The sequence below is a fragment of the Bos javanicus genome, chromosome 19, assembly GCF_032452875.1.
Source record: "Bos javanicus breed banteng chromosome 19, ARS-OSU_banteng_1.0, whole genome shotgun sequence".
Lineage (NCBI taxonomy): Eukaryota > Metazoa > Chordata > Mammalia > Artiodactyla > Bovidae > Bos > Bos javanicus.
This window is the reverse complement of record NC_083886.1, coordinates 43,563,899-43,584,559: the sequence shown is the minus strand read 5'-3', so window position 1 is coordinate 43,584,559 and position 20,661 is coordinate 43,563,899. Positions and strand designations below refer to the sequence as shown.

Sequence of the window (20,661 nt, the reverse complement as noted above, 5' to 3'; positions counted from 1 at the left end):
CTGACAGACACTGTTTCCCCATCTATTTCCCATGAAGTGATTGGATGAGATGCCATGATCTTTGTTTTCTGAATGTTGAGCTTTAAGCCAACTTTTTTACTCTTCTCTTTCACTTTCATCAAGAGGCTCTTTAGTTCCTCTTCACTTTCTGTCATAAGGGTGGTGTCATCTGCATGTCTGAGGTTATTGATATTTCTCCTGGCAATCTTGATTCCAGCTTGTGCTTCTTCCAGCCCAGCGTTTCTCATGATGTACTCTGCATATAAGTTAAATAAGCAGGGTGACAGTATACAGCCTTGACGTACTCCTTTTCCTATTTGGAACCAGTCTGTTGTTCCATGTCCAGTTCTAACTGTTGCTTCCTGACCTGCATATAGGTTTCTCAAGAGGCAGGTCAGGTGGTCTGGTATTCCCATCTCTTGAAGAATTTTCCACAGTTTATCGTGATCCACACAAAGGCTTTGGCATAGTCAATAAGGCAGAAATAGATGTTTTTCTGGAACTCTCTTGCTTTTTGCATGATCCAGCGGATGTTGGCAATTTGATCTCTGGTTCCTCTGCCTTTTAGGTTAGGTGTATTAAATGCATTTTAAAATTATGATGGGTTTATTGGGAGGTAACCCCCTTATAGGTTGAGGAAGATCTGGAGTGTGTAGGTTTTGCATCTGGCTTCTTCCATGCTGTTGTGTGTAGCTGTGGTTTGTCCTTTTTCATTGCCGTGTAGTATTCCACTGACCACCAACTCTTTTCGCTATTCTCCTGTTGATGAATATTTGGACAGTTTCCAGTTTCTGCTGCTAGGAATAGTGCTCTATGAATATTACAGTACATCTTTTTGGTGACTTCCACTTATTTAACAGTTAGCTAATAACTGTAGATTATCAGGACTGGGTGGTCTCTCTGAGACTACTGGGCCCAACTTTATGATTTCATGTAGGAAAGCTGAAGCCCAAAGAGTCCCAAGTCTGCCCAGTGATTTGGTGAGGAGTCTGGAATTCAGTGCTGGTCATCCCTACACCAGGGGCCCTCCACTCAGCCATGCTACCGCCAGAATGTCTGTGCTTAAAATCATGGTCTCGAGGGACCTCCCTGGCAGTCTAGTTGTTAAGACTTGAAGCTTCCACTGTAGGAGTGGGGGAACTAAGATCCAACATGCCTCATGCAGCCAAAAGTTAGAAAAAAATAAATAAATAATTTTTTTTAAAGTTATGGTCTCAAGAATCATCTTGGAGCTTGCCCTCTTACCTGAGGCCTTCCATTTCCCCAGCAGTTCCTGCGGCCCCTCCTCCTGGTCCCGAAATCCAGTCACCCCGGAGTCCAGAACCCACGCCCAGGGAGCCAGTCCCCTCAGACCTCTTCGATGCTGCCTCCTCTTCCTCCTCTTCATCTTGCCCACCCTGCTCCCCAGAACCTGGGCCAGAGGCCCCAGAGCCTGAACCGGCAGCAGTTGCTATGGGAAGCGGTGTGAGTGGGGAAGGCAGGAGCGAGAAGGGGCGTCTCTACTGCCCCACATGTAAGGTGACCGTGAATTCTGCCTCCCAGCTTCAGGCTCACAACACAGGTCAGTGCACCCGGCCAGCTTGAGTCCGGGGAGGAGGTGCCCCTCACCAGATGCAGGCAGGCTGTCGCTTCTGGGTGGCCCCTGTGATTGAGGGCTGGGTGACAGAGGTGCTGTGCCCAGCTGTGAGTGGGCAGGCATTTGGGGTCCTCCAGCTAATGCTTGGGGAGAGAGGATTGGGAAGAGACATCCGAGGCAACAAGATCTGAAGGGTCCCACAGAAGACGGGAGACACCCTCTCCATCTCTCCTTGGGTCAGACCTGGGGGACGGGGTTGGGATGAGAGTCAAAGGCTGACCATTTACTCTGCAAGGAAGCTTCCTTGAGACATGAAACGAAAGCAGCTGGGAGGATCTTTGGGGCTTTCCAGGTGGCACTAATGATAGAGAAACCCCTGCCAATGCAGGAGACATAAGAGATGTGGGTTTAATGCTTGAGATGCTGGGAGATCCCCTGGAGAAGGACGTGGCAACCCACTCTAGTATTCTCACCTGGAGAATCCCACAGACAGAAGAGCCTGGCGGGCTACAGTCCATGGGGTTGCAAAGAGTTGAACACGACTGAAGCAACTTAGCACGCATGGGAGGACCTTTCAGAGGGAAAGAGAAACTTCATGTGGCTGGGGGAGCTGTCGGTGTGGAGCAGCCTGGAGGCTTCAAGGGACAGCCAGGCTGACCTGGCTTGGAGGGGGTCTCCGTAGCCCTGCCACCCCTCTCTGGTGCTGACAAGCTGTCTCCTTTCCTTCCGCCAGGAGCCAAGCACCGGTGGATGGTGGAAGGTCAGCGGGGCGCTCCCCGCAGGGGCCGGGGCCGCACGGTGCCCCGGGGAGGAGCTGGACACAAGGCCAAGAGAGTGACAGGGGGCCGGGGGGGCCGGCAGGGGCCCAGCCCCCCGTTCCACTGTGCTCTCTGTCAGCTCCAAGTCAACTCAGAGACCCAACTCAAGCAGGTGGGGCAAGTGAGGCTGGGATTGGGGGTGGAGCAGAGGTGAGGGGGTGGGCCCCATGCCAGGCGGGCAGGAGAGAGCCTTCAGGGAGAAGGTGGGTGGAGCAGAACAGGGTGCAGGTGGGGAAAGAGGTGTGACACTCAAGGGATGGTGAGCTCCTGGAAGGCAAAGGCCAATTCTTGCCTCCCCTTCCCAGGGCTGCTCCAGGGCCAAGTGGACTAGGTGTGTGAACTGTGGGTAGCAGAAGGGTGAGCTAGCCAAGCATGAGAGGGTGGTTTTGGGGTCCCTGGGTTCCTCGTCTTGTTCCCAGTCTGTCTGTCTGTCCACTAGCACCTGAGCAGCAGGAGACACAAAGACCGCCTGGCTGGGAAGCCCCCCAAGCCCTCCAGCCAGCACAGCAAGCTGCAGAAGCATGCAGCACTGGCTGTGAGTCTCCTCAAGGTATCGGTACAGGTCCGGAAGGGAGGGCAGGCTGGGAGGTGGGAGGTGAGGCAGGAAGGAAGCCTCCCCACCCCATTTCATGGCAGCCTGGGCAGGGAAAGAACTGGGGTTGGGTTTTTGGTTGTCTTGGGATCTGCACAGAAAAATTTCCGGGGAGGTGGGCCCGGGAAAGTCATCTCAGGGACAAGCGCAAGGGGTGGGCGAGCATCTCCTGGAGACTGTGTCCACCCCCCACTCCCCATAGCCTCCCCCCTTGGCCCATCCCAAGAGTCTCCTCCCTCTGGACAGGACGACAGGTGGTGGAGAAAGCCCTGTGGAATGAACGTGTGGGGGTGGGAAGGGAGGAGGATTTAGGTTTGGAATCCTGAAAGTCACGTTTTTCCTGCAGCAAAAGGTCTAGGGATGGGGCCAAGGGAGGGGAGCGGATTTTCCTGGGGTCAGAGACTGTGTCCATCCCTCTTTTCTTTGCAGTCTAAACTGGCCTTGCAGAAGCAACTCACCAAGACCCTGGCAGCCCGCTTCCTGCCCAGCCCGCTCCCCACTGCGGCGGCAGCCATCTGTGCCCTGCCAGGGCCCCTGGCCCTCCGGCCTGCCCCCACAGCGGCCACCACCCTCTTCCCAGCTCCAATCCTGGGTCCAGCTCTGTTTCGCACCCCAGCGGGAGCCGTTCGCCCTGCCACGGGACCCATTGTTTTTGCCCCCTATTAGCCCTCCCGGGAAGCCCAGGGCTGACTTCCCAGCAGTCGCCCCTGCCCGCCACCGGCCCTGACCCCTCTCCCTGAGATGCCTCAGTTCCCTCCATCCCTCAGGAGAAGGCCTTTTACAGCCTTGGGGTCCTGCCCAATCTAGGAAGAGCTGGGCTAACGCTAAGAGCTGCTGCCCAGCCCTCAGTCTGCACTGGGGACTCAAATAATGCCACCCTGGCCCACGGACCATCCATCCGCACCCTCCCTGCCTCTGGTGTCTAGGGCTAGTCCTGGGCTCCCCTCCATTTCCCATCCTTACGGGGAGCAAGCCGAAAAATCCAAAGATCTATGCAATAATCCTAGCCCCAGCCCCATGGTGCTCTCATCCCCGCAACTCAAGACCTATAGCCATGTGGCCAGAGGCCCAAGGAATCTGACTTTCTCCTAGCCTGAGGACAAGACTGTGACCTCTCTTCCCGTGCCCTGCAGGGGGTGGGGTGAGGGGGGTCTTCCCCATTCACTGGATTCCCCAGAGAATCACTGGCGATGATGGAGGGGGTCTCCATTGGGAGTGGGTTCAAGGCCGCCTGGACAAGGGTGTGGTGGACGGTGGAGAGAGGGAGCGGCACCAAGTGGGGCAAAGCCAAGGGGCGGCTGGGGCCGCAAGCCTCGGGGGTTTTCACCTGCTGACAGGATGGGGTGAGGTGATGGTGACGTTCTGGCTGGGCCGTCTGTAACAGAGGAAATGACCAGTCCCACACACGTTCTCCCCTCTTAGCCTTTCATTGATTCTTCCTGAACCCCAGCTCTCAAGGGGAAAGAGTGACATTGGGTCTCCCTCAGACTATGGGCCCCCCCGACACCAAATCCACCCCCCAGGGCTCCCCTCCAGTTCCTCACTTCAAACTGGCCCCCAGCACTCACTTCAGCTTTCTCCCCAGACCAGCAGCCCAAGCCCCCCTTGCTGTGTTGGGATCCACTCTCGAGACCCACTTTCGTGCTGTCAAGATGACTGCCACCACCCCGCTCCCACCCCAGCACTGCCACCCACCACCCCACGATATGGGACTTCGCCAGTATCCGCCTGTTATTTTTTAAAAAAGCTATTTCCAATGGGGGAACAAGAAAAAAGGGGGAGGGGAGGGAAACTTTTTGATAACAGTTGTGGTTTTATTGTGTCCAACACATCAATAAATGAATTTAAGCTCAAGCCTGTATACACCCTAAAACTCGACTCGCCCAGCTGGGCCGCCTGCCCCTGCTCGCCTCTCCCGTCCTGGGGAGAAGGGGCGTGTATTGGAGGTCATCTGGCTGTAGTGTTTCACCTGTGCTAGGTGTGTGCATCAGAAGCAGGTGAGCACGGGAGGCTGCAGGTTATAAGCTCACCTGAACAGCGTGCTGGAAGTGTGACCACCCTTCTGAGCCCCCGACAGGCCTGGCAGCTCCTGAGAAGCTGCTCCTGCCTGGCCTTGTTTTGCTCAGGCATCTGAGGTAAGAAGGGAGCGCTAGAGGAGCACCTTGCCCAGCCTCCACCGGGGCAGCAGGCATATAAACACAGGAAATTGATAAATAGAAGTCCAGCGATCAGCTGAAAACCACCACAGGAACGGGAAAGACCGGTCCCCAGGCCCGGGAGGTCCGCTGATTGGGCGCTGGGTGGCCGCTCTGGCAACTAGAGCGAGTAGTGCGCTCCTGCCCCCTGGTGGTCGGGGGGAGCAGTGTCCCAGCCTGCGGGGCTGTGGGCATAGCACCTTGAAAAGGGAGAAGCTGAGGGGACAGTCGCAGTTGCGGGCAGTATCCAACCACAGGGCTAGAGAGCATAGAATCGAGATCATCTTACAGATGAGAAAAGCGGAGCCCCGAGAGGGGAAGGGCCTTACAGGCCCACAAAGCCAGCTGCTGACTCCCAGCCCAGCTGCATTTCATTCCACCTCACCCAGTGACATGCTCCCTGAGCAGGAAGAGGAAGCTGGGGGAAGAGTTACAACAGAAAAGGACACTCCCAGGAGGCTAGCTTCTTCTAGCCAAGGAGAGGACAGGGGAGAGGTTGGGCTGTTGGATGAGGGGTGCCCAGAACACCAGCACACACACATGTGCACATCCACACATGTGCACATCCACACAGATGCCTGGACACCCTTTCTCTAGAGTCCAGGCTGGTGCCGTGAGAGAGAGAGAGACAATGTATGTGTGTGTGTGTGTGACCCAAACACCAGCATGCACACGTGCACATCTACACACAGATACGTGGACACCCTTTCTCTAGAGTCCAGGCTGGTACCGTGTGTGTGTGTGTGTGTGTGTGTGTGACCCAAACACCAGCACATACACATGCACATCTACACACAGATACGTGGACACCCTTTCTCTAGAGTCCAGGCTGGTGCCATAAGTGTGTGTGTGTGTGTGACCCAAACACCAGCACACACACACACGTGCACATCTACACACAGATACGTGGACACCCTTTCTGTAGAGTCCAGGCTGATGCTGTGTGTGTGTGGGTGTGGGTGTGTGTATGTAGAGGCTTCCTGAACAGGGGGTGTGTGCGCGTAAGAGAGGAGAATAGACACTCGCAGGAAACCAGGAAGCGGGAGGTCCCTGTGATGGGAAGCAGACCCTAGATGCGGCGCTTCTGCATAGAGCTCTGCTTCCTCTCCTGGCAGGTAAAAGTACAATGACCCACAACTACCCCAGTCACCGCAGGGCAGATATGATGGGGGCTGGGGGGCTGGCGGTGCTAACCTAGACTGTCAGCAATTCCCAGAGCTGGGAGGGAGCAAAAGCGACCTGAGCCTGGGACAGCCCAGCTGCCTGGCCTAGTGGTGAGCTCCCCACCTTGACTGGGAAGCAAAGCTCACCTAAACCCCCCGTTCCCCCCAAACCATCTTCCAGGGCTGGGAAGGCACCACTTCAGCCATCCAAGGAGCCGCTGCCCTTGTTCTTGCGGCTGAGGGGGAAGGCAGACTTGCTCTGGGGCTGGGTCATCTTGCTGGCCAGGTAGACGAAGGGCTCCAGCAGTGACCGGCGGTCGGCCACTGACACCTCCCACAGCTTCACCTTCTCCGACTTGGCCCAGTGCTGAGCCACGTCCGGGTCTACACGCCGCTGCTCCTGCAGGTCACACTTGTTGCCGAGGACCACAATGGTGACCTGCGGAAGAAGAACACAGGAGAGGCCTGTGGCTGCAGCATGGACCTTGGGGGCAGGGATGAGAGCCAGTGACCACGTCGGGCTTGTCATGGAACTCCCAGAGCAGATGGAAGCCAGAACTTGAACAGAGGAAGGAGAGGAAAAAGCAACCACTTCCACCTCGCAGTCTTAGGGGAGGGGAAGAAGTCTCAACAGCTGAGGTCTCATCTCTTCCTATGTTAAAACTGTGGGCGGGGCCTCCATCTGGCACCCCCTCCAGGAGTTCTGTTACAAGCCCTGTGTCATTCATGCCTGATCATTACTGGGAGCCAGTTAGTTGCTGGCTAAGTTAACTGGTGAGGAAGCACTCCCAGAATGCCTGATTGAGAACAAAAGGGCCTTCACAGCTGAGCACACAACTACTATTAAAAAAGCCTAGTGAAGACATCATGTATTAGGTCAGGGATCTCCTAAACTCGAGTAGCCTCTCTGGTTGAGCTGTCTCAACATGTGGGCACCTCCAGTGGTGAAGATACCTGGCAGTGGTCTCCATCCCTGCCCTCCAGTTTCAAACCTAGCTCCTGGCAAATGAGGGAAAAACAGAGCCGTTCCGGGCCTCCGAAAGCCAGCCCAGGGCCCACTGTCTCTCACCACTGGGGTTCCCCTACACACCTCCTTCTTGTCCTTGGATTTGTCAATCTCCTTCTTGAGCAGCTCCACACGCTGAAAGGACTCCCGGCTGTCCGTGCTGTAGACCAGGACATAGCCATCAGTGCAGGAGAAGCAGTGCCGGGGCAACTCGGCCCCATCTCGGAGCCCCCGGGTGTCGTAGAAACGCACCTGCTCCCGGACCCCCCGGTCAGTCTCAATGGAGCCCACATAGATGTCCTCCTGCGTCTCGATCATCTCAGAACCTGGGACAAAACGAGGAGCAAAAACTTGTCTCTGGGCTTTCTTGGTGGCTCAGTGGTCAAGAATCCACCTGCCAATGCAGGAGATTTGGGTTCGATCCCTGACCTGGGAAGAGCCCACGGGCCTTGGAGCAACCATGCCCCTGTGCCACAATTACTGAGTCTGTGCTCTAGAGCCCAGGAACCGCAACTCCTGAAGCCCATGTGCCCTGGCACCTGTGCTCCATAACAAGAGAAGCCACTGCAATGACAAGCCCATGCACTGCAACTAGAGAGCAGCCCTCTCTCGCCTTCGCCACAACTAGAGAAAACCTGTGCAGCAACGAAGACTCAGCACAGATTAGAAAAACAACAACAACCTTGTTTCTAGGGAGAAAAGAGATTGGGAACCTGTGTGACTGAGGATATCCTAACAGGCCAACCAGATAGGGGGAGAAAGGAATGTCAGGGCTGAGGATCGGGGTCAGACTTCAAATCTGGCTGGACTGGAATGATTTGCGGAACAGAGTTAATCTTATGCTGATACCATGCTAAGCACAGCGTGACTTGCAAGCTTTTCCTTCCTATCCTTCTCTGATATTGGGTTTCCTCTTTCCAGATTTCTTCTGTGTGGCAGGGTTGGGATCTTTCAGATCCTAGGAGCACCACCAGGAGCAACTTTTAGCCTCTTCGTGTTGTGATCAAATCTTCTCTTCATACTTCCACTTCCTCCACCACAGCCCATCCCCAACAACTCACCCACCACATGGTTTCCGTACAGAAGCTGCTCCAGGATTGAAGTCTTGCCCACAGAAGCCTGGCCACACACGACCACCTTGCAGCTCTTCCCCATGCTTAGCTTTCAACCCTGAAGAATGGAAACACACTGGGTGAGGCAGGATCAGAACAGGGCCTTCCCTTAATCGAGGGCCCAAGTTCCGAACCAAACGCACAGCTGTGAGGAGTCGGCACTGTCCACCACCCTCGGCAGGGTGTACTATGTCCGCTACAGTGTCTCTGACGTGTCTGTGTCTGCTACTGGACAGTGAGCTGTCTTGTACTCATCTTATCCCCGGTACGTGGTCAGTAAGTGGCACAGAGCAAGTGCTCAGTAAATGTTGCCACAAAGCGGGAAGAGTAGCTGGCTTAAAGGAACCACTATCCAGGATCTTTTCTGTGCACAGAATGTATAGGATGTAGAGGACCAGTTGCTGAAGGGAGCTCCATGATCCCGTAAAGAAATAACCAGAGATATTATTTTGTGTGGATCTATCTTACATCACTCTTCTTGGGGAGTGAACAATTAAGAAGAACATTCTGCTTTCCAGAAAGGCTTATCTGGACAATCCGTTCCCTCTAATTCCCAGTCAAGGCCATGGCTAGGATGAAGAACATCAGACAAGAAACAAAAGAGGGAAGGAATCTAAGAAAACAATACTTTGTAAAGGAGTATACTTTGCTGCCCTTAGACATACCCAGATAAGGCTTAGACGCAGAAATCTCAAGACACTCCAAGAGATCTCAAGGCACCCCAAACACAGGTTTCCCAGAAGTCCTAGACAAAGATTCCCCCAGAGAGGAGAGACAGAGATAACTTCCCAAAGGGTTCTCACACAGAAACTTCTCCAGAGGTAACTCCCAGTACAGATCCCCACTTACCGCGAGCCCCGCAATTAAGGGGTACCCCAAGAGAGACTGCCACACGAGCCTCCTGGCACATTCTCCCCACCAGGGGGCTCCCAGAAGGAATCAGAATCCTGCCACCTTAAAGCGTCCCAAAAGCCGTGGTCGACCGCGGCCTCCCAGTCCCGTACCTCCTAGGGCCCTCGCAGCAGCACAGCCGGGCCCCTCCAGGCTCCCGGGGATCAGGGGTGGGGCAGCACCACGGCAAACACTAGGATCTTGCTCTGCGTCGATCCAGGCTCCGTCTGGTCCCGCCCCCGCAGCTTCCATCCGGCAAGACCAATTCCGGCGGCGGAGAGCGGGCGCCGGCGGCACAGCGCCCTCAGAGGCCGGCGGGGAAATGACGGTCTGAACCTCGGCTAGGTGGTTGCCAGGGCACAGGTTATTCGCTGGCGGGACGCGCCGGGTGCTGTTCTGGTGTCTCAGATGCCCAGATGTTCTTTTTCTAAAGGCTACTACAGTAACACTTCGTTTATTCAGTCGTTTATTCATCCGATGTCTTCTGAGCGCATACTGTGTGCCACTTAACAGGACTACGTGCTGAGAAAAGGCTGGCGAATTAGACCTGGTTGCGGCCCATTAGAATGTCACCATCCAGAGGAGCTAGACATCTAACCCAATAACAGTCTAGCATGTAAGATCTATTACAGAGGTGCCGTGGGAGCACAGCCAAGGGGTGTTTAACTTGGGGACAGTGGGCATCACGTTATCCATGGAATCTTCCTGGAGGAGGTCAGGTCTGTGTTGAGGTTTGAAGCGGGTGGAAGGAAAGGGTGAAGAAAATATGGCAACATCCATGGCATTTACTGGAACTACACGTATTTGGGTTCAGTATTGATAGTAGAAAGGAGCCAAACAATCTAAGACCTGTGTGTTTGGCCAAAGAGTTCAAACCCTATCCTACTCTATTCTAACAGCAGTGGAAAGCCATTGATAGGATTTATGCCAGTGAAGTGACATGATCAGTTTTTGCTTTTAAGCAGTTCACTCTGGTAAAGAGTGAAGATTGGAGAGAGGTGAGACTTGGGGTTAGTTAGGAGAGTAGGGTAGTATTCCAAGATTTCCAAAAAATGATAAGAATCTGAATTGGGGTGGAAAGGAGGTAGATTTGAGAGACATTTGACGAGAGAATCAACAAGACTTGGTGATAAATTGGGAGTTTTTTTATATTGGAGTATAGTCAATACTTTGGCCACCTCATGCAGAGAATTGACTCATTGGAAAAGACCCTGATTTTGGGAGGGATTGGGGGCAGGAGGAGAAGGAGACGACAGATGAGATGGCTGGATGGCATCACCAACTCGATGGGCATGAGTTTAAGTGAACTCCGGGAGTTGGTGATGTACAGGGAGGCCTGATGTGCTGCGATTCATGGAGTCGCAAAGAGTCGGACACGACTGAGCAACTGAACTGAACTGATAGTCAATTAACAAATGTTTTGATAGTCTCGGGTACACAGCAAAGTGACACAGCCATATATATGCATGTATCCATTCTCTAAATTGAGAGTTTAAGATGCAGAGAACACAAAGTAGGAAGGTGGTTAAGGACAGGTGGGCCTCCTGCACTAGACTGTAGACCATAAGCCATTGACAAGCAGGGCCCGAGTCTGTGCCTTTCCAACCTAGCTTTGGAGAGAGTTGAATGACTGGCTGGAGGAATGATGTGTCTCTTCCAACCCCGGTGGAGCCTCTCCCATCCTCCACTACCCAGCAACAGGTGTGGTTTAGCTCCCTCAGCACTGTGTTAGGCAGGCACTGTGCAAGCAGCTCGTGGACAATAGCAGTGACTTTTACTGGCGAAGGGGGATAAATTCTTAAATTACCTTGACCCCTTCTTTGGTAACCGTTAACTTTAATATTTTAACTTCGACCTCCCCGCCCCTCAGTTTAACGTCAGGAAACCCCAATTTAAGTCAGCTCCACAAAAATTATTGGTCTGGGTGAAGCGCTATGAAAATTAAGCTGTGTCCTTGTCCTGTCTGAGTTCCCAATCCAGATTGCATTCGGCAAAACAAGCGTGCTGAGCAGGGAGTTTATATGAGGGCTGAGAGCACTGGGGACACTGTGGAACAGGGACCTCACCCTGCGAACTGCCTTATAAACTCCAGGGCAGGGTCTGGGGCTCTGTGCCACCCTCCCTAGGCTTAATGCTGAGATGGCACTCCCAGGCGGCTGACATGAAAGCAGCCTCATAAAAGAGTCAGCGTCATTAGGGTGATGAACCAGTTGGTACTTGGAGATCCAGAGGGGATGAAAGGCGCGGTGCGAAGACGCCCTGCGTTCCCCAGGCTTGGTTGGGCAGGGCTTCCAGGGGCCAATGAACACTAGGAAAACTGGATTCAAAGTGTCTCTTCTTGCCTTTCGCAGGAGGCGACTGTGGACATACTCAAAGGTCGGGAAGGTATTAGTAGGGAGGTGCTCTTTATCTCCAGGGTCCTGGGTCACAGCGTCCCTACCCAACTCAGACTCCCGGAGCATCACCAGAGACGCTCTAGGATTGGAAGTTGTTATGGCAACGAAGCTCTCAGAATACTGAGGAAAGCCGAAGCCTAGAGAGGCGACACCCTCCTATACCCTCTTCGGCCCCACGGGTAAAGTGGCGCCCCCTACGCACAGGAACCGTCCTTGGCCCCCCGCCCCGGCGCGGAGACCACCCTGGACCTCCGGGGGCGGGAGGCCGCTCTGGCCCGAAGCAGAGCCTCTCGCTGGTAGACGGGCCCGAGGGAGCCCCTCTGGGCGCAGCGCCGGTGAGCTGCTCGATGCTCCGACCGGAAGTGCTCTTCACCGCCGACCTCCCACCCGGCTCTCTGGTCCCGGCGGTAAGATGGCGGCTGCCGCGGAGTGCGATGTGGTAATGGCGGCGACCGAGCCAGAGCTGCTAGACGACGAGGAGGCGAAGAGGTAACTGGGTGGCAGGGTAGGGGAAGAGGCGAGCTTCAGCTCCATGGCTCCGGGAACCCCGTCCTTGGTGTGGTGCAACCCCTGTAGAGGCGATGCCCCGCCCTCCGAGAACCCCCCCCCCCCCACAATCTGAGATTGAGTCCGGATGGACCCCCTGAAGGGGCGCTCTTGGAGGTTTGCCCTCCTCTCCCGCTTCCGCCTTGCTGAGGAGCTGAGATATGGCCTTGTACCCCAAGCAGAGAGGAAGGTCGTTCTCGTCGTAGAGGCCAGATCTCTGAGGGGATCTTGGAGGTCTTTTGCGGTGTGGAGGTGGCGGCACCGCGATAATGATGCCTTCTTACACCTCCCCAGACCCCCTCCTTCTCTTGTTAATTTCTGTGCCTTGTTGTCTGTCAGCCCTTTGCATCTGCAGAGCTTTTGCTGTCCTCACCCCTTTCCTCCGTAATCGTACCCCAGCGAGCACTAGTTGGGCCCGAGGTGACTGTGTGTGTCTCCATGATTGACCTGGTGGCCCTTCGGTTACCCCAGAAGTGGAAGGTGATAGAGAAAGAAGGGTGAGGGGTTTTGTCTCATGCTGTACACGTCAAGCCCTCTCCCTCCACCCTTCCGAAGATCCTCATTCTACCCAGGGCTGTTTTTTAAGTTAAGCAGCAAGGAGGAGGGCAGCTGCTTGGGCTGTTGGCGCTGCTGGGCAGCCGCAGTGGCTCGAGATTGCCAGTCCGGACCAGCCAAGGGAGCTGCTGAGTGAGTGGTTTTCGAGAACACTCTGGATTTTGGCTACAGCTAAGGCAGGTTATTGGAAGTGGGGCTGGAACACAGTTGTGGGTAGTCATACTTGTCCTAAACATGGAGCAGAATTAACAAAAAGCTTCTGGAAGTTTGGAGCCCTCTCTTTATCAACCACGAGTTAATTGACTACAGTTCCACAGTCTCTTTCCCACATATTTCGTATCTTTATACCAAGGCCATTCTGGCTTCAGTCTGGGTGGTTTGAGGTGGTGGTTGTGGTTAGTTCATGAAATCTGAAATCAGGATTCTGAGATTTTTTTTTTCTTTTTAACTATCCATATTTGAAACATAAGTACTCAAGGAGGCAGAATGAATGGTTAACTAGCTTAAGGGTGGGTACTGCAGCCAGTTGTCTCAAGTTCCTGACTTGTTGGGAGCTGAGAACCTTGACAAAATGTAGTTTGCAGGTTAGTAGGTCCCTGGGATGGGCTATATGTAATTTAAAATGAATTCAGTATAAATTTCTGATGTAGGCACTGTCCCTAATTTGAGTTTCATGTCAAAGCCCCTATGTGAAGCAAATCTTTTTCCTTAAAAAAAATTTCAACCTTAGAGGATATTCTATCATGCTGCTGCTGCTAAGTCACTTCAGTCATGTCCGACTCTGTGCGACCCCATAGACGGCAGCCCACCAGGCTCCCCTGTCCCTGGGATTCTCCAGGCAAGAACACTAGAGTGGGTTGCCATTTCCTTCTCCATTGCATGAAAGTGAAAAGTGAAAGTGAAGTCACTCAGTCGTGTCTGACACTTAGCGACCCCATGGACTGCAGCCTACCAGACTCCTCCGTCCATGGGATTTTCCAGGCAAGAGTACTGGAGTGGGGTGCCATTGCCATCTCCATATTCTGTCATAAGAAAAGGTAAAACAGGTGATGCTGTAATGTGACCAGGTGATTAAGCACCTGCCTGCCCAGTCTGACCCCACAGACTATAGCCCACCAGGCTCCTCTGTCCATGGAATTTTCCAGGCAAGAATACTGGAGTGGGTTGCCATTTCCTCCTCCAGGCAATCTTCCCGACCCAGGGATCGAAGCTGCATCTCCTGCCTTGGCAGGCAGATTCTTTACCACTGCATCGCCTGGGGACCCCACATCACACACACAAAAACATGATATTTGCAAGCAGTTAACAGAATAAGGAAAGGTGTTAACTTATGTTAACTGCCTTATTTCATGGAGTTTAAGATTTCATTGAGTGTAAAAATACACGGATTTAGCTACCACTAAGGGAAAAAAAACAAAAAAAGCATTCTTATGAAATACACTTGTATGTTAAACATATAGATCTTTTTAAAACATAATAAAATATGTTTATTGTGTATCACGTAAAAAAGTCAAAAGGAAAATATAATGAAATAAGGAAAAATATCACAGTTTCACTTTCTGTCTTGTAAGACATCCTTAGGAGGGTAAATATTGGACTCTTGTTAGTAAGGAAAAGCCTTGTTTACGTGTAGATTTCCAATGCTGAAAATGGAGTGGTGACTTAGAGGTTTTGGAGGAAGATGGTTTTGCATTTTTTACATATCCTGGAGTCCTCCTGTGTAGCCACAGCAGAGGGCAGGGATAGGTATGTCTCTTACAGATGCCCTTTACTACCTGACTTGGTTAGTTTTTGGCCAAGTTTGTGTTGTCTCTTGTTACAGTCGTAGTCCCAGTTCACTTGGGGACAGGAGCGTTGCTGGGTCTCTCTTGGGTTGTTTTTGTAAAGTCCAGCAAGGAGTTCTTCCTTGTATTGTGGCCCAAGGGTAGCCTGCTTCTGAATTTTCATAGTCCCACAGAGGGCAGAGTGAGGAGCTTTCAAGATGTTTGACCTCATGGTTGTAGCATTTTAAATAGCTGCATGTTTTATTTCCTTAGCTTTAGAGTCTCAAGAGAGAAAGAAATGGACTTCCATTTTTTTGCCTGTTCCTCTGTACAAAATTCTTTTTTCCCTCATAGCTGAGAGGCTAGAATAAAAGGTGTGTTAGTTGGCAGTCCAAAATAGATCGGGCTTCTGAATATGAGGATTATTATTTCTCTTTGCCCACCAGAACAGACGAAGCTGCTTGGGAAGCCCAGAGGACTCAATTTCTGAGGTTGTTTATTTCAGCTAATTTAAGGTCTTCTCATTTTCCTGAGAAGTTGCTGATTGTTTTACTTGATATATGAATGCCTATCTTGAGTGCAGGCTCTCAGCTCACATTTCCTGGATTGGGGAGCAGTTTGGTCACTGTAGGTAGTCTTTATTATGGTAAAATCGAAGGATTTCAAGTTCCTTATCAAGAGAAGAAGCACTTGTGTCTCAGCATATCCCTTGGGGATCTGACTGGGCATTGAGGTCTGGAAGACCCTACAAGAGCCATTGACTGAGGAGCAGGGCATACGTGCGTGCTCAGTGCGTGCTCAGACGTGTTGGACTCTGCAACTCCATGGGCTGTAACCCACCAGGCTCCTCAGTCCAGGAGATGTTCCAGGCAAGAATACTGGAGTGGGTTGCCATTTCCTCCTTCGGGGGATCTTCCTGACCCAGTGATCCTACGTTGGCAGGCGGATTCTTCACCACTTGAGCCACCAGGGAGCAGGGCATCCTAACCTGATTCCTTGGGCTGATCCTCTCAGTATCTGTTTTTCCTAATGGAGAAAAGCAAGAACAGTCATTATGAGGCCCTTTCTTAGTACCTCGGTATTGTAAACTAAACTCTTGGAATTTCGCCTTTTATTTCTCTCTGCATACTGGTCGTGGGAAGCACTGAACCCTGGATCCGTATCCAGAAGTTGCTATTCAGTGCAGCTCCTTGGGGTGTTTTGGAGTTTGTGGCCTTAACTGTGGAGCTTGCCGGGATGCCTCTCCCCCTTCTTCCCCACTCTGTTTCAAATTCCTAGGTTTTTGTCCCCCTAAATTTTCTCTTGAAGTTCCAGGGCAGGCAGCTAGACAGAGCATGCAAGGTGAATGGGAATTTTCTTTGACCTTGAGCTCCAATCAGAGAGAAACTGCTCTCAGCATTCATTTTCACTTTGGTATACTCTTAAGTATGTGTGGTATACTCATGTGTGTCCCATGAAGAAATGGGACACGGGACAAATAAGTCATGGTTAAGGAAGGGCTAAGCCTAGGAATACAGAATCCTGAATACCAGCAAATAATTGATTGCACCCCGATACTAACAAGTGGCAAAATTGTTAATTAATCATAGCAGGAGCAAAGGTAGAGTTTGGAGGAAGGATGTCTCTGCTCCCTGCTGCTTTAATTCAGATCCACATATTAACTGAAGCCAGGTAAACTGAGCAATTTCAATAAAATGTGAGTGAGTGGCAGTTGCTCTACTGTCTAGTTCGTTCCCAACGACCAGAACTCTGATTGGCTTAAAGCCCAGGCTTATTGTACATTCCAACCAATCAGGGATTGGTTTAGTCATTGAAGCTAGTAGTTTTAAAGTTTTTAAAATCTGCCTAGTAGGCACTTGCCTTTGCTTTCTTTCTCTAGGTCTTTAAGAGATTGGAGAACAATGGTCGGTGGCTGCCTGGGTGCCTTGTGGTCTGATGCAAAGGCCCTCTGAGAGCCCATTTCTCCCTTACTTCACTAATGTTGGTCCCCTTTCTCCTGTGCTGAGTGATGTGGAAGTTACTTAGAGGTCGTTCCAGGTATTCTTTTAAACTGTCTTAATTTCAGCAGTAAGAACAGGATTCAGCATGCACGTTATTCCAGTAGTCTGTTCATTTTATTGGATTGACAGTTTTTTTCCTTCCCCATGCTAGGTCCAAACAGCAGTTTCTGTGTTTTAGCCCACCATGGCAGGGATATAAGTGATTGCGACTTTTGAGAATGGTAATATGAGCAGGAATATTTGACTTTCAAAGTCTGATTCTGAGACCTAATTTTCTATTGGCATATGACTTTGTGTGGGGAGGCCAGATTGTCCGATAAGCGAAGTGTTAACTGTCTCTTCTCATTCTAATATTAGGCTTCTGGGGAGGGTGTCTGAGAGAAGCAGGACCTTGTCTTATTGGTGTTGCTGTCCTGAGAATTCTTCCTTGGGTAGTTTGCTCTGAGACCATCAACCATCTGATGAACTCAAGAACCAAGAAAACTTGGGAAGCAAAATAACAGTTGGCAATGTCGATGCCTGACTACGGTTCCCATCTCCACTCCCCCCCACCCCCCTCACACATACGCATACACACATAAAAACAGCTTGGAAAGCAGCCTTTTTCTTAACTGTAGTTCCTCAGTTCTAGACTTTTTGGCCACATCGCCCAGCTAGGATCGCAGGGATCCTAGTTCCCTGTTTGGGAATCACACCCAGGCCCTCCGTAGTGAAAGTGTGGAGTCCTAACCAGGGAATTCCCCAGTTCTTGATTTTTAATGCATGATAGTGTCCCTATGAGGGTAGTGGGAGATGTCACAGAATGGGAAACCAAGGGATAGAAAATGATGGATTCGGGGAGATATTTTGAAAACAAGTCTCTGGCTAACGCTGAAAAGCCAGTGGCTGGTGTCCTCAGAGTAGCTTCTACCAAGCTCACTTCTCAAAAACAGCCTTATGGTTGGGTCTCCTGTTCCCAGGGGTAAATGGAGGTTAAGTAGATGCCACAGATTTTGACATCCTATTTAAGGAACTAGCATAAGTATTTAATGAAGTTCAGTTCACTATTTCTTTGAGAATATCCTTCTGCCTTCAGTGATGGAATTTCTGTCCAGCCTGACTGATTCCTCGCTTCCTCTTTTTCCCCACTGAGTAGACCACACAGCGGGCTCCGGTGCATTGGCTGGTGTCCTTCCCTGCTTGAGCAGTAGAGAGCGCTGTTGCCTCGTGTAGTCTGTGTCTCTGTCTGCCCTTGGCGCCTCTTGGTCTCTTCTGGCTCTGCCCCTGTTGAGACTCCTGTGAGTGTCCAGACAGGACAATTTGAACTGGTATATTTTCTTCATCTCCATCTCCTTCTCTTTTCTGGGGGAGGGCGGATGTTTTAACTGGGCTTTTAAGTGAAAGCAGACACTTTCTAGTCTGCAGAAGATTGGGGAAAAGAAGCTGGGTAGCCCAACCCTTCACCCCACTCCAGTACTCTTGCCTGGAAAATCCATGGACAGAGGAGCCTGGTAGGCTGCAGTCCATGGGGTCGCTAAGAGTCGGACACGACTGAACGACTTCACTTTCACTTTTCACTTTCATGTATTGGAGAAGGAAATGGCAACCCACTCCAATGTTCTTGCTGGAGAATCCCAGGGATGGGGGAGCCTGGTGGGCTGCCGTCTATGGGGTTGCACAGAGTCGGACATGACTGAAGTGACTTAGTAGCAGCAGCAGCAGCCCACCCTTACCAACATGTAGCAGCTGGATAGAGACCACGTTCTGTTTTCTCTGGACCTTTATGAGGCCTTTGTTTGCAATCAGTATGCCGCACTTTGCATTTCGCAAACACTGTTATCTGTGGAATTGCGTTGTTGTTTAGTTGCTAAGTCACGTCCAACTCTTTGTGACCCCTTGGACTGTAGCCCGCCAGGCTCCTCTGTCCATGATATTTGTTCCAGGTCATGTGTAACTTCCACCTATTCATGTGAAACTTAAATTGTTAGGTTAGAGGACTAAACAGAAAGAAATAGAATAATATGCATTTGGTAAGTTGGAGTGAAACGTTTCTGGCTCCTGTTACTTTGCTCTTCTTGAAGGTCAGAGAGAGTACACATGACCCAGCCCCTGTGGCATGCCTTTGGGACAAGAGGCTCATACTGTGGGAAGGAAGAAGGAATTTCTACTCTGAAACTGGCCAAGAGCCTGTAAATTCTGAAGGATGGAGGGCATTTCTAGATCAACGGGCAACTAGTAAATTTGATTGAATAAAAGACATGGGTGCAACAATCATAGAGTAAGGGTGACATTTTGGAAGTACTAAATACAGTACAAACGGATAAAGGATATTTGACTCATTGACAGTATAAAGTATTATTATTAAAAGCCTGAAGGTAAAGAAAGGAAAGATATCTTTTTCTATAAAGTTATTCCTGCCAGTAAAATAGTCTCCAAGTCAGAGGCCCCTAACACTCCTTTGCTCTAACAAGAAATCATTTTGTCCTGAGTTGTAATTTTAGCAAAGCTAGATTTTTATTCCACTTCTGAAGTAGCAGAATACATGGGGAAAACACAAAGAAAAAAAACCAAAAAACCTCATTCAAGCTGCTACATATGTTTTGATTTAAACTGTTATGAATGGCTGTTGGAAGAACTGAACTTTATGAAAAGTCTATTCTAGCCCAATACTTGAAATAAGAGCACAGTGGTTCACCCACCACCCCCTCACTTTAATCATTCAGAAATCTAATCAATCAGTATTGCTTCAGTTGCAAATGTAGAGTAGTGAAGTCTTTATTTTTCATGCACTGGGGTAAAATATATCTAAAAACGGTATATTACAAATATACCTGTGAAGTAATTCCAGAGAGAACCCAGTAATGTTGAGACATTTAAAAAACAAAAACAAAAAAAACTACTTGCCAGTGAATCCTGCCTTAAGTGAGAGCTGAGTAAAGTTTCTAAATACTCCTCTCTTTTCTAGAAGGTAATCTAGTTGGCCTAAGGCAGAGGTATTGTTTGTGTTCAACGTGGAAGTATTTAGAGAGAAAATTGAAGTTTTTATAGAGCATCTAACTTGGGACACATTCTATTTCAGCTTTGGTGTTTTAATGTGTTTTTAATTTAGCTGAGTTGTAAATGTACAAAGTTGGCTGGTGATCATAAGCCCAAGTTGTCTGATTTGATCACATGATGCTGAGCCCTGCTAAGACCTGTGTGATACCCAATGATTCCCTTGGCAGGGTTTGTTGGTGTAATTAGCATCTGTGGTGAATGAGTGCTAAATTAGAGAATGGAACCGCATGATCAGAGGATGTACAGATTTTTAGTGCACATGTAGTGTTAGAAGAGCAGGTTTTCATGCTGCAGCTTTCTGATTGATGAAGTTATTTCTGAAAAGTAAAGAAATATTCCTTAAAGTAGCAAAGCAGAACAAGAGTGGAGTGTCTTCTCCTTACCTTTGTCTGTGGAGGGAAGGCAGCCTGGCCCTTTGGCACTGATCCTGCTGTGGGACACCTTCCCATCATACATCCAGAGAGAGCAGAGTCTTTGGAAAACCTTTCAGTAGCTGTTTTCACAGGGATTTGTTGCTGACTATTAAAGTGAAAGGTCTGGTCTGATGGAGGTAGTCATTCCCCGCATCTCTTAGTGAATCAGAGAAGTGACACTTATTCAGCCTGGAGTTGATCCAGGGATTGGGTGTGGAACTGGATAAATTAGTTTTAACCCCAAAACCTTGCCACTAACAGGATCTAGTTGGGGAAAACTTAAGACTGGAAGATTTAGGAGACCTGTGCAGCCCCCTTGGGTGCCTCACAAGCTCTTCCTCTATTGGAAGACACACGATATTGGGTCCTCATTGGAAATGTTTTGAAAATTTGAAAATGCACTAGAAATACAATGTAGATGTTAATAGTGACATCGGGTCAGCTGTGACCAAGTGTGTATTTTGATGTGGTATTGTATTTCAGGGTTTAGTCTGAATTTTATTTTGCAGCCATAAAAATAATATGTAGTTTAATGTAGTCCCTTTTGAATCTGTTTCTTTTTTAACCTGATCCAGGTGAACCCAATTAATCCTAATTCT

General features: G+C 50.4%; 3 protein-coding genes across 10 annotated transcripts in view; 2 read left to right on the top strand and 1 right to left on the bottom strand.

Moving 5' to 3' along the window:
• The window catches only part of LOC133232436 (uncharacterized protein C17orf113), a 58,812-nt gene extending 53,972 nt beyond the window's left edge, over positions 1 to 4,840 (top strand). For 3 of the 6 annotated variants that reach the window (XM_061391812.1, XM_061391810.1, XM_061391816.1), the window contains 3 exons: positions 1,268 to 1,561; positions 2,310 to 2,506; positions 2,834 to 3,392. In XM_061391812.1, the coding sequence (XP_061247796.1) occupies positions 1,268 to 1,561; positions 2,310 to 2,506; positions 2,834 to 3,298 (956 nt within the window). In that variant the 3' untranslated portion in view covers positions 3,299 to 3,392. Of the gene's footprint in view, positions 1 to 1,267; positions 1,562 to 2,309; positions 2,507 to 2,833; positions 3,393 to 3,415 lie in introns of those variants that run through there. The other 3 variants (XM_061391814.1, XM_061391813.1, XM_061391811.1) reach the window with 3 other exon arrangements.
• NKIRAS2 (NFKB inhibitor interacting Ras like 2) lies at positions 4,780 to 9,609 on the bottom strand. Its single transcript, XM_061391825.1, has 4 exons — positions 9,467 to 9,609; positions 8,412 to 8,520; positions 7,435 to 7,676; positions 4,780 to 6,783 (listed from the first exon to the last, which is right to left on the bottom strand). Exons 2-4 carry the CDS (start codon positions 8,503 to 8,505, stop codon positions 6,544 to 6,546), a joined length of 576 nt encoding a protein of 191 aa, XP_061247809.1. The 5' UTR covers positions 8,506 to 8,520; positions 9,467 to 9,609; the 3' UTR covers positions 4,780 to 6,543.
• Positions 9,610 to 11,956: 2,347 nt separating this feature from the next.
• Positions 11,957 to 20,661, top strand: part of DNAJC7 (DnaJ heat shock protein family (Hsp40) member C7) — a 29,975-nt gene continuing 21,270 nt past the window's right edge. Inside the window, exon 1 of one of the 3 annotated variants that reach the window (XM_061391818.1) lies at positions 11,957 to 12,238. In XM_061391818.1, coding sequence (XP_061247802.1) covers positions 12,162 to 12,238 — 77 coding nt within the window. In that variant the 5' untranslated portion in view covers positions 11,957 to 12,161. Of the gene's footprint in view, positions 12,239 to 16,486; positions 16,651 to 20,661 lie in introns of those variants that run through there. The other 2 variants (XM_061391821.1, XM_061391819.1) reach the window with 2 other exon arrangements.

What these genes read in the sequence shown, in the direction of transcription:
- NKIRAS2 (XM_061391825.1), bottom strand. Translation starts at nt 8,505, where the DNA reads ATGGGGAAGAGCTGCAAGGTGGTCGTGTGTGGCCAGGCTTCTGTGGGC. An exon ending in GTACGGAAACCATGTGGTGG is followed by an intron (nt 7,677 to 8,411) that starts GTGAGTTGTTGG and finishes GTTTTGTCCCAG; the next exon opens with GTTCTGAGATGATCGAGACG. An exon ending in AATCCAAGGACAAGAAGGAG is followed by an intron (nt 6,784 to 7,434) that starts GTGTGTAGGGGA and finishes CTTCTTCCGCAG; the next exon opens with GTCACCATTGTGGTCCTCGG.